At 36.8% G+C, this 12,952-nt stretch overlaps 1 protein-coding gene across 1 annotated transcript in view; it reads right to left on the bottom strand.

Moving 5' to 3' along the window:
• The window catches only part of PPIP5K2 (diphosphoinositol pentakisphosphate kinase 2), a 3,486,936-nt gene that overhangs the window by 137,662 nt on the left and 3,336,322 nt on the right, over positions 1–12,952 (bottom strand). The window contains 1 exon segment of the mRNA XM_044063880.1: positions 8,736–8,879. Within this exon segment, the coding sequence (XP_043919815.1) occupies positions 8,736–8,879 (144 nt within the window).

Genomic DNA, 12,952 nt, shown 5'->3' with positions numbered 1-12,952 from the left:
CTGCTTGACATGTATGGGCAGTCTATTCCAGAGTCTGGGGAGTCTCTGGGTCAGGAACCTATCCCTCCAGCATGTTTTGTTTATTGTGTTGACAAGGTTTAGATCCCTGGAGCGTGTGGCTCTGAGGGATTGGGATTTCTTTAAGTGTAGCTTGTCCAACAGCTCTGGGTTTGACATGGCCGTGTATGTTAAGCAGAGATCGCCTCTGAGTAGACGATATGTGACAGAGTATAGCTGGAGTTTTTTAAGGTGGTCAGCGTAGGGCATCTGCTTTAGGCCTGTGATTCTTTTAGTGAGGTATTTCTGCGGCCTTTCCAGTTGTTGCAGATGTCTTGAGAGGTACATACCAAATGGGGCGTTGTATTCTATAATGGGTCTAATGAGGGATGAGTACAATGGGACAATGACCTCCTTTTTTCTGGATGAAAAGCCCTTAGTGATGAGGTGTGCCACATAGAAGGATTTCCTGACTGTTGTGGCGATGTGGTTATCGAAGGTGAGACCACTGTCCACCTGTGTCCCCAAGTCTCTTATCACACTTTTGGTGTTTAGTGTACTGCCACCTATGTGGTAATTCACGGGTACATGTTTTTTCCCAAAGGGGATAACTATACATTTCTTGGCATTGAGCTTGAGCCCATGGCTCTGGCACCAAGCATCTGTTTTTATAAGGCCCTTTTGTAGAGTATCCACATAATTTGGGGATTCAATAATGGCTCCCAATTTGCAGTCATCTGCGAACTTTGTTAGCCAGAGTCCCTTAGTGTTGGCCTGTACTTCAGAGAAGTAGATGCCAAACAAGAGCGGTCCCAGGACTAAACCATGAGGTACTCCACTTGTCACTTGTCTGGAGCTGGATTTGGAGTCGGCTACTTTTACAGTGTGGGTTCTGTCAGTAAGCCAGTTGGCAACCCATTGGGTGACGTAGGGATTAATGCCTAGCTTAGTAAGTTTATGTATGATTCCAGAGTGGGGGATGGTGTCAAAGGCCTTGGTGTGGTCTAGATAGGCTGTGTGGACCACCTTACCCTTGCCCATGGCTCTGAAGACTGATTTGAAGAAGTCAATCAGGTTCAGGAGACAAGATCGGCCCTTCACAAACCCAAACTGAGTGGGGTCCAGTGTTTGAAGGTTGGCAATGTCTTTGTTTATGAGTTCCATGATAATACGCTCCATGGCCTTGCAGATGAGGCTCATCAGACTGATGGGATGGTAGTTTCCGGGATCCAAGGTGGATCCCCCCCTTGTGGAGTGGGATAACTGTAGCTGTGCACCACTCAGTGGGCACAAACCTGAGGTGAGGCTATGACTAAACATGACACTTAGGTGAGGTGCCAGTTCATATTGTAGTTCATGTAGTACACAGCCCGGGATGTCATCTGGTCCCATGGATGCTGTATTCTTAGCTTTGGAGAGTGTGTTTTTTACCTCTGTGGCCGTTATTACCTGAATATGGCAATCTTCTTATCTGGTTCACCTCCATACCTACAATGCCATTCATATTCCATGAAATGAATGATAAGGCAGTCATTCTGAAAATATGCTACTTTTATATATTCTATATGATAGATTTCTGAATATATGTTTTCAACTTGCAACTTAAATGCATACATTAATGTTTGGCAAAATGATCTTATATGCAACTGTAGCATCTTATCTACTTTTGGACTAGTGTTACATTTTCCCAGACTTTTTGTTTCAATGAAAACACTAAAGAAGCAAAAAAATACTAATTTTCATTTTAACTCCTATCCCTTTTTGACTCATAACAAACACACACAACTATATACAAATTTCTAAAAAGGAAAGTACCTTCTCATATATGGGGAAATGACAAAGACAGCCAGCTACACCCACAGGATTTACCCATTCTAAAGTTAGGTTTTATCATCATGAAAGCATACGTTTGAGGCTGTGTTACATCCCGGATCCACACACAATCCATTCTTCCTGAATCTCACCTTCCCTCCCCATGTGAAAAAAAAAAAAACTTGTGTACTCTCAGTCAAATGATTGTAAGCCCTGGCTATTATTAAATTAGAAGGCTCTGCATTGTTGTGATTTGCACTGAAGAGATTAATGTTACAAGGAAACCATCTGTGTGTATTCCCTTCAATATACTACATTCACTCATTTTCACTGAACTCCTTATCACTTCTCCTTTATTGCTTCCCCATACAGATGCCTCAAAGCTCACAGTTCAGTCATTTCCTAATTAATTGCCTACACCTGCAGACAATTTATCTGTAACTGCAAAGATCTACTGGTGGGTAAAAAAAAAATACCAGTGAATGGTCTTGCAGTTGCATGCCATAGGTAATTTCAAATGGTATATGACTATCATTTTCATGATTTTATTGTACACTTCTACCTGTATACGTAACACCAGATGAACCACTATAATTTTCGCTACTTTTAAGTTTACTAACCTACAAATGCCCAAACAAACAATGCTAAAAGAATACTACAATAAAATAGCTTGCTTTACTTTAAGCTGTCCCTTTAGAACTCATCACTGTTCTGCCTATGAACAATTAAACTGGACTGAACTTCTACACCACCTCCACTATAGTCAGCTACTACTAGCTCATACTCTAATATACTATCCTAATAAGTATCTGGCACTAAAAAGCATGCTTCAACACTATCACCCTACCAAAGCTCTTTGCTCTAAAGACAAACTCCTCCTCTCCATCATTAAAGCCCAAAGTGCATCAGCAGCCTCCTTATACTCAAAATCTTTAGCTGCCCTCTGGAATGCTCTCCCACATCCTCTCAAACTTTTTGAAAACCAAAATGCATTTAAAACACATCTAAGAAAACTCAACATCTTGGCTCTGTAGCTGTCCATCTCCAAGTAAAGTATAACATCTTTGCTTCTTTCTCCTCTTTTACTATACCTCTGCTCTCCTCTACTCTGTTATAAAATATCACTCTGCCTTCACCCAACCTTGTATTCATTTATTGACATTTGATTACCAGGAAAGTCCAACTGGGTAGAAGCCCATTTTCAGTGGAGGCCCAAGAAAAAAAGCATGAAATTACTACAAAACATTGTAAGAACAATAATTTTACAATCTTCAAAAATAAATCAAAGACATCTGCAGTTTAAGTATTTATAATAAATTAGAGATAATATAAAACAATGATTAAGAATTGCTACAAGTTATATGACAATCATTTAATATTTATAGACATTTAAGGCAGTTTGCAGAGAAATTGTATTAGATTAACTTACCTTTAAACAATTACAATATGAAGTGAGGGGAAAACAGGCTTATAGTATATTTAGAGAGAAAGTTAGGGAAGAGAATTTGATAGAAGTGAAGTAATTGAAGAAGGGAGAGTAAGGAGATAGAAATGAAAAGGTACTTTTTCACATTTAGGGATATAGTTTATCCTGGTTTTGAGCAAGAGCAAAGACAGATTTTGGCTAGAAGTCTTTCAAAGTGGTTTTGAACGATGGGAGGGAGGGTATTGACCTCATGGATACATATAAGAAGGTCCAGGTCTTAGCAACCCTGTACAAGTACAGACAATGCCCAGTATATTGGATAGGTTTGTATACACAGGAGTGTTTGTCTACCGGACTGCAAATACCGACTGGGAACATAGTTGTGTAGAATGTTTTTTAGTGCTGGACAGGCAGATGGATGCTGGATTATTTTATAGGTGGTAAGAAGCTGTGCACATGTTACTTGAAAAGGCAGTTCTAACCAATTTAGGCTTTTTAGTGCTATACAGTGGCAGGTTCTGAAAGGGATATTTGGTGCAAATTTGTTATAATTTGCTCAAGTTTTAATTTTTGTGAAGCCCGGTGTTTAGTTAGGATAGGAGCACCATAAAGAAGTACGGGGAGGAAATAAGTAGTTGAAAGTGTAGTTTTAGTTGCGTCGGTGAGAAAGCTTTTGGGTCTGTAAAGCATCCCTAGTTTTACCACTCATTTATATCTCATAATTAAATCAACCTTTTGCTTTCCACCCTTTGTAAATAACTCAGTACTCTTAATTATGACATCTATCCTGCTGCATAGCTGTTTAATTATAAATGCACATAATATAATTAGTATAAGAAGCCTTAAGACTTTATGTATAGTCACTTTCTTATGTATTTGGACATTATAACATTTATTTAAATTGCATTCTGCCTGACTTTGTTGATATTGTACAACTTAAAAGACTTTGTTTATACTAAATGCACTGGAGCATTTCTCCCCAGGCCTCTGCTGAAAAGGGGCCTTTGTGCCCAGCCAGACTTCCTCAGTCAACACATGCAAAAAATAAAGAAAACACATACATATGATCAGTTCACTTCAACCTCTTTTCATCAGCAGAACCAGGTCATATTATACAGCTTTAAAGTCAGTCTTTACCTTGTTACAGTATAAACTCGATACACTGCAGATGAAAAAAGTACTTTCTTACTTTAACACCACTGGCTTTATTAGCAGTCATTCATAAGACTCACCCCATCTCACATTTAAAGTATCTCAGAGTACTTCACAGAATTTCTTTGCAATGCAACTGACTTCAAGAAATTTATTATACACATATTACTAAGAAAAAAGGATGTTTTAACTCACTCAAGCCTATAAACCCTCTTCTGAATACTTCCAGGTCAAATCCATTATTTTATATGGTGTCCAGAAATTTTTTGGATCTGGCTTCTTTAACTAAGTGACTTACCAGCTAATAATGGGCATTATGCCTACATAAATGATTAAATTGCTTTAAAGTGTCCTTAAGAGTCTGATCAATGGCTGGCAAGGAGGTGGGTTTTTGACCTCCCAGCTGTAACAACAGGTCTAGAGGGAGGGTCTACAACACTCTTATGCAGCTTCGGTATGCCAAAACTAGAAGCAACAATAGGATATGAACTGTCCAAAAAAAAAGAGATCCTTAATGGCATAGCTAATTTTCATGTAGGAAATATTTAGATAGTTGACAGGAGGATTCCTCATAAATCCCTTTGTTCAACAAAATGTTCATCAGGTTGACATAATCAATTTTATACATAATTACAACTCCTCCCCCCTTATCCGGCTTCATGGGATTCAATGGGACTTTTTTTTTTCAAACTAAGACAAGTTAGTTTTTGTGATGACATATTGTTAATTTGTTTAATGTCATCCCCACAACACTGGTTTACAATGGTTTCAGGAGTTTATGACTGAATCTAGCAATTTTTCTTTTAGAAAGATTCAAGTGTTACTAGTGCTTATGGAAGTTGAAGCATAATGTTACATTTTTTGAAGAGCAATCCTTTTTGCAAACTGAAGGTGTAGCAATGGGGAATGCATATGCCCCCATTTTTGCTAAAATTATCATGATTCGGTGGGAGAAGAAATTTTTGTTCAACCATCATATTTCAAACTCGTGGACTTTTTACATACATTTTTTTGGATGATACTTTTATTGCATGGAAGGCTTCCACTGAGGAAATAGATGCTTTTTTGGAATACATTAATTCTTCTACTCCTTTCTTGAAGATTACACATTCGCATAATTAGGATCTAATTAATTATTTAGATGTGGAAATTTTTAAGGACTACGATTCCAAAACATTTATTACTAACATATATAGGAAACCTACAAATTCTAATGCTATTTTGCATTTTAATAGTTGCCATCTTTTGCATCAAAAAAGATGGACTGTAAAAGGGCAATTTGTTCATTTATAAAGGATGATTTCAGATGATAGCTTATTTCTTAACAAATGTAATAAGTTAATCAGTATGTTTACCACCAGGGGGGTATTCCCGCTAACTTGACTTATGAAACGTTTAATGAGGTTAAGCTTAAAAGAATGAACTGTATATTCCATCCCCTTTACAGTAGTAAGGTCAATAATGGTGTTCTTTCTGATTTTGTTACAAACAACAATTTTGAACTCCAAGGTTGTATTAACTATTCTGATTCCTTCATTACCACCTTTACTTCTGACAATGCATCTATTAGGATATATTACAAAAATACTGAACAGTGTTTTCCTGCTTTGAGCAGATTTTGGAAAAAGTGGGGGACAAACCTGTTATTTTTAGAAGAGGTACAAATATTAAGAATCTTTTGGAATTTTCTGGTAATTTGTCCACTCAATCAGTAGGAAAAAGGGCACTTTTAGATGTGCGTTTTGCCCCCAATTTAAATTTATCTTGGAGGCAATAAGTGTCACTATAAGAAATTTAGTTGTAAAAACTCATTTTATTGTACCTTTTATTCTTCTGGTTTCATTTATGTAGCTATTTATCTGTCTTACTTTTCTTTTTACATGGGGGAAAGAGAGATGAAATTTAAGGAGCATATTTATGAGCATACGTATGACAACAAGTGTATGAACATGAATAACGCTCCCTACAAACATATTCAGAAATTTCCTAACCATAAATTTTTGTTTTATGGGATAGACAAAGTAGAAAAAAAATCCTTGGGGAGGACGTTGGTCTGAGCTCCATGAGTCTAAGAAGATCAAATGGCATATTAGACAATACGTGTTCCCTCCATGGTTTAAATGATTTTCTGTCTATGACTAGTGCTTTGAAACTGCGATCTTATTCAACTTGATTTCCCTTTTCCTACATTTGGATTTCTTTAATGCATACATTTTTATGGCAGGATTGTATTTGTGTAATGTTTTTAGATGTTCGCCCTTTGACTAGTAATTTGCCTGTTGAGTTACTGTGTATCTCTTTAATTTTTTTAAGTATTTTCCATTGGTTGTTTTAATCATGTGATATGGGGAAGGAGTTTTTAAAAACTCTTGGATATTATCAGGTATCATTCTGAAGAAGTCATTTGTTACAAACAACAAAAGCACTCAATAAATTTACTTTTTATTGATTTTCCCTTACCTAGTGTGGTTGCTTAGCTCATTAGGGCTCATTTGCATTTTATTTTATTTTTTTGTGTTTAACTCGGGTTTTGGGCCTATGTTTTCATTTGCTGTTTTTCATCATTTCGATCACCCAATACTTGTATCAGGTTCAAGTCCAAAGTACTACTATTTTTTAGTCAGCTCCCAAGCTTTTTTCTGTCACTCAGTCATTTTCACCACGAATACTGGAAAATGTTTCATTGGCAAGTTCTGTCTACAGTCTATGCCATTATCACGGGAAATGAGATGTAGAACCCTCTTCAACTTACTGGCTTACATTTTGCCGAGTAAACATTTTTATTCCACCTGTTATGTATCCAACAAGTCTTTGCTCATTTTGAATCGAAGAAAGAGTCTGAAGAAAGGTGGATATAGCAACTTGAATTTCATACACTTGCTTCTCAAAATCCTGTTTGCGGAAATAAACTTGTTTTTCTTCTACCTGGTTTACAGTGAATAACTATTTTCCCTGAACTCTCTGGTGTCCCCAACTGATAATATTTTACCCTTCTACAACAATTTTATCAGGAGCAGCTCGTTCTGGTGATATGACTTCATTTTTACTACTATAGGTCTTTGATTCTTTGTCATGGCCAAATTTAGAGCACAGCCCATTTGCGAATAGTATAAATAACAACTCAGGCCTCCCATGAAGAGAGGACACTAATCTAGTGGGACTAACCCAATCAATGGCTAGATAGATAAATAAATACTAAAATAAATAAAAACATTTGTATTTTCATAAAATTAGCAAATTGTTCCTTCCTGTTTCTATGGTATGGCAGAACATATCTGCATACTCTGTCTTCTAGCTCTGTTTTTTGAAACAGTTCTTAAGAAGCTTTACATTCATCCAGTCTTTCCTTCATTTCAGCATCCAATTTCTGCATTTTTGTCAGCTCATGTGAATGGCTACTTAAAGCTACTTCTATTCTTTCCAGTCTTTTGCCACTTGACTATACATATTTCTCCAGTGTCTCACTCCAACACTTCTGAATACATTTGATTTCCTCTAAATTATTGGAAACTTATTTCCTGTATTGATGGTGAAACTTGAACTGCTTTTTGCTTAACAGCCACAAGGCTTTTCCTCACATTTTTTCTCTTAGTTTCTCCAGATGTTTTTGTTGCTGACATTCAGACAACACAGTGACTTACTAGTAACTGGGTTTTGCTGTCTGTTTTCAAAGTTTCCTTTTTTACTCCAGGATAACTCTTCTTGATCTGTTGATTACTTTGTAGCCATCTTGAAAGCCTTCAGAAATTTAGAAAAATATTAATTTAAAAGTGAAAATGCATTCTGCAACCCTCTGGCAGTTTAGTGCCAAGGATTAAGGCTATGAACTGCTAATGAGCTTCATCTTGTAGTCTTGTGTGAGTTTTGCAGTCTGTATTTGCCCAATTGTTGATTCTGAGCAAATCACTCTGACAATATTTCTGGATATTCCACTAAAACAGCAATTTGTGCCTTGATGACTTATCAGGTTAAACAAACAAAGAAAAATAAAAAAAACTGTTGGCAGTTGGAAAACTGATTATCCATACTAAAAAAAAAACTAGCTGTACAAACATACTGTTATGCACCTACTATACAAGACCAACAAACACCTGTCAGCACCAATGGGTAGTACTCTTAGGCCACCACTGGAAATAAATTATTGTACTTATTACACTTACTGAATTAACAAACAAATAACAAAAACTTTGGCATTTAGCAAATATCTGTACTGACTAAAACAATACTAAAACTACATAAATCATTTATGCATGAAAGACCAACAGAGTAATTGTCAGCAACACTTGGGTGTTAAGACTGATTAATAACAGCATCTTTTCCAAATAATCCAAATTCTAAAATGTCTTACCTGGGGAAACTGATGGAGTTTCTACAATATCTTCTGATGCTGCAGCAATGGAGGACAGAAACTCATCAATCTGTTTTAACGATAGGGAATTGTGAAGGGTTTCTAAAGGGCAGATGGACGGCACCATGGAATATAATTCAAAACCTAAAAAAAAAGTGATAGATAAAACATCCACTATAACACTTGCAGCAGTCATTACAGTAAAACAAAAGCAGATCTAAAACTAGTACATAAGCTTCAACAAGAGATAAATAAAATAGTGCCTCTCAGACCTCTGGAATAAACTTCCCCTTCATGTTAAAGCAGTGCGACTATCTTCCTTTAAACATATACTAGATGACTGGATGGGTATCTGCAAATTTACTCCAGGACTGACAGGACTCCTGGACTAAGGTGGTGTGGCATGAGGGAGGGTACTGATAAGACGAGTATGGCCATGACACTCAGTGGCCTTGGAACATTTATTAATTTATAAACAGAAGACATAGACGTAAGTAAATTAATAAAATAAGGCATCAGTAATTATGCTAGTGGTTTCTTAATCAAACTCAAAGGGGTAATGGGGATTAAAAAAAAAATAAAACAGAGCTTCAAATGTAACAAGAGAAGTAATTGATAAAATCCATGATTACACCTTTCATCTGCTGAAGAACAAACTTCTTTAAACACTGAAGCACATGCATGATTAATCTCAGACAAAAAAACAAGACTGTAGTGCCATTAATTTAATATTACAGCTCACCATACCAGCATATTTTTGCGACTGTCCTGGCTACTAGGTAACACATTTAGAAGGCCAAAATACATTTTCTAGAAGCTGCTCAATGTAAAACAAACAAACTATCACTAATATAAAAAGCACTGCTAGTAATTACTGGGATTTCACCCCGGAGTGAATGAAATTTACTAGGATATGTTTAAACAATATATGCATTTTTGGTAAATAAGTTCATAGGACAAACACATTCCTTTGTGTTCATAATGGATATGTTTACTGCAATGCAGAATTTGTGCAATGCAGCTTGGAAATGGCAAAGACTGGGTCATGCAGCACTAGAATAAAATTGAAAATTTTGCTCTGGGTGATGCAGTGTCAAACCAGGCTTACCAAAGGTTGTCATCCTATGTGGCAGGGTTTACTCTGTGTTGCACAGCTTGAAAAGGCAAGCTCGTCTGCCTTTTAAGGAAAACCGTCCAATCATTAACTACATTTCTTATGCAAAAGACCACAAAGACAGAAAACAAGACTGTAAGCAGAGATGAACATAGTCATCCAAGCACTGTACAAACAGCATGATACAAGCACACCGATGGCAAGGGAACATGTTAGGGCTAAACATTAAAATACTTGCTGGCTACCTGAATCATGCTACACAAGGATGTGCCAATCTCCTTTCAATCTCCCCAGCACTGACGGCAAATGTGCCCAAAAAAGAAATGTTTAGTGATGCTTGCATTACGGAAAACCAATTTTTCACCAAGCAATAATGCCTAGCATTCTGGAGCTACTGGGAAAATAATGCCAGCTCAGGGATGCTGTGAGGGCACATGCCACAGACTGAGGTCGTCAACATCCTTGGAAGGGCATTACTTACCTCAATAACAGACAACCTGGAGAAAATGACTGGGCTTAGAGAAGGGGCTGTCAAATAGCTTCGCATTTTTTTATTACAATATACATTATATATATATATATATATATATATATATATATATATATATATATATATATATATATATACACACACACACACATACACGTGTATGTGTATATATATATATATATATATATATATATATATATCTATAGAGAGAGAGGGTTACTATCAATATGTCGAACGTCAAAAACATTTTCGACATATCGAAAGTAAACAGCTAAATTCAAAAAACTGTTACAATATCAACTCCACAGACCAAATTTGACATAGTTTTCGAACACATCACGTGATATCCATATAGGAGCTCACGTAATATAAACTCCTATAACGAACATTCCACTTTTGCAGGGGGCAAGATCTCCTGCACCCCCCCTGCTAACTATATATTCCAACTCCGAGATCGCACTACAGTGAGGAAAGGGATGAAATTCCCTAACCGTACTGTACCATATATATATATATATATATATATATGTGTGTGTGTGTGTGTGTGTGTGTGTGTGTGTGTGTGTGCCCGTGTTTGCATGTATGTATATCTATATATATATATATATATATATATATATATATATATATATATACATATATATATATATATATATATATATGTGTGTGTGTGTGTGTGTGTGTATTTTTTATTTATTTTACATGTGTTTACCGGGAAGGTCTGAATGGACAGAGCTGTGCATTTTCAGCGGCGGCCCGGGTAGAAAAGCTCCAGAACTATTGCTAAAGATATTTACACATTCAGTTATAAAAAATATAGCAGACAATAACATATGATTTCATAAGATATTTACATAAGCTTAGTGGTTTAGACATACAATTAAAAGTATAACAGGTAGTAACATTTGATTGTTGTTCATACAGTATGTTTAGTAGAGATAATCTTGAAGATGTACTGAAGATAAGACAAGAAAGGAAAAACTAAAAAAGGAGGAGAATATAGACAAGTTCATATGAAGTGCATTGACATTTTAAGGGAAAGCTTTTCAACTTAGTCTAGGGGAAAGTTAGTGGGTATAGATGGGGCAATGGGGAGTAGGCGACAATGAGTTGGTAAGTAACATGTGATAATATGAGAGTCTATATTATCGGAACGAAAGTTTCAAACTCTGAATACCATATGGTCAAAGTTTGAAAATTTCGAATCCGATAAAAAAAATAACAGGAAAGCTGTCATTAAGTGTTTTATGCAGGGGGGCAAACCCCCCTGCACCCCCCACACCCCCGCTACTTAAAAAAACCAACTCCGAGATCGTACTACATTGAAGTAAAGGGAAGAATTCCCTATGGTGATCTCCAGTCACTCTTGCGATGTTTGCAATATTCGCTCAGTTGGTGTCGCCCAACTAGTGTTCACTCAATGCAGTCTTCGCAGAACTAATACAGACCCATAATATATACTGCATCTGTAGGAGTTTTAAAGAGGCTGGATAGTGGGTAGTGGAAGGGAGTTAGAATATGTCAGCCAAGTGCTAGGCAGTTGCATGTCCAGGAGTTGTTTGGGTGGGAAATAAGCTGTTTTTGCAAGATGGTTTTATTAGGTTGAATCCTGATTTGTTCTGGTACGGACTTCCAAGTCTTGGCAATGTTGCTAGAATACAGGGAGTCATCAGAGCTGTAATGGCTTTTGGAGATTGCGATTAGTGCCTTATTAGTTAGTGGATCAAAGTTCTCGGTTATTGGAGTAGAGGATGATCAGGTCTTGTAAGGCTGGAGTTTTGTCAGGTTGGTACAGTATTTGGTGAGCTAGAAGAAGTTGATTTAGAACTAAGGTGTTAGGGAGTTCAAGCCAGGAAAGCTGTTTAAGGGCCTGACAGTGGTGGGTGAGGTAAGAGGAGTTTGTGGCAAATTTTGCTATTTTGTTGTAGCATACTGATAGCTTGTTTAGATCGCTGTTGTTTAGATTAATTAGGACAGGAGAAGCATACAGTAAGGTAGAGAGAAGATGGGTACGCGCTAGGGAAACTTTACTGCTGCTGGTTAGAAAGTTTTTATATCTGTAAAGAGTACCTAGTTTTTTTGTTGATTTTGGTTATTGTATGAGCTATGTGTTGTCAAATTTCATAATATTGTCAATAATGAACACTAGTAATTTGGTTTGTGTGACGGGGGAGATAGGGGTATTGTCTAATGCAGAAATGGAGAACAGAGGAGTAGGTGCTACTGCTTTGGAAGGATGAAAGAGCATATGGTGGGTCTTTTTAGGATTTAGTATTAGCTGGGAGTTTGTTAGCCAGGTTTCGATGGATGTAAAGGCTTCTTGGGTCTTGATTTGAAGTTGTTGGAAGGTGGCAGCAGAGCAGATTAAGGTGGAATTATCAGAGTATTGAACCAGGTTTGCTACAGGGTAGCTTTGTGAAGATTATTTGTAAATATAGTGAAAAGTAGGGGGTCCTAAGACTGATCCTTGGGGTATTTGTAGTTTTACAGGAAGTAGGGGGGAAAGGGAGTTTCTCCACTGAACAGCTTGTTGGCATTGGGAGAGAGAGTCCTGAAACCATAATAGAGTAGAGGTAGGTAGTTTTAATTCTGAGAGTGATGTTATTACTTTTG

The sequence above is a fragment of the Protopterus annectens genome, chromosome 2.part2 (assembly GCF_019279795.1).
Source record: "Protopterus annectens isolate FY-2018-M chromosome 2.part2, PAN1.0, whole genome shotgun sequence".
Classification (NCBI taxonomy): Eukaryota; Metazoa; Chordata; order Ceratodontiformes; family Protopteridae; genus Protopterus; species Protopterus annectens.
The sequence above is the reverse complement of the archived record's forward strand: the minus strand, read 5'-3'. Positions and strand labels throughout refer to the sequence as shown.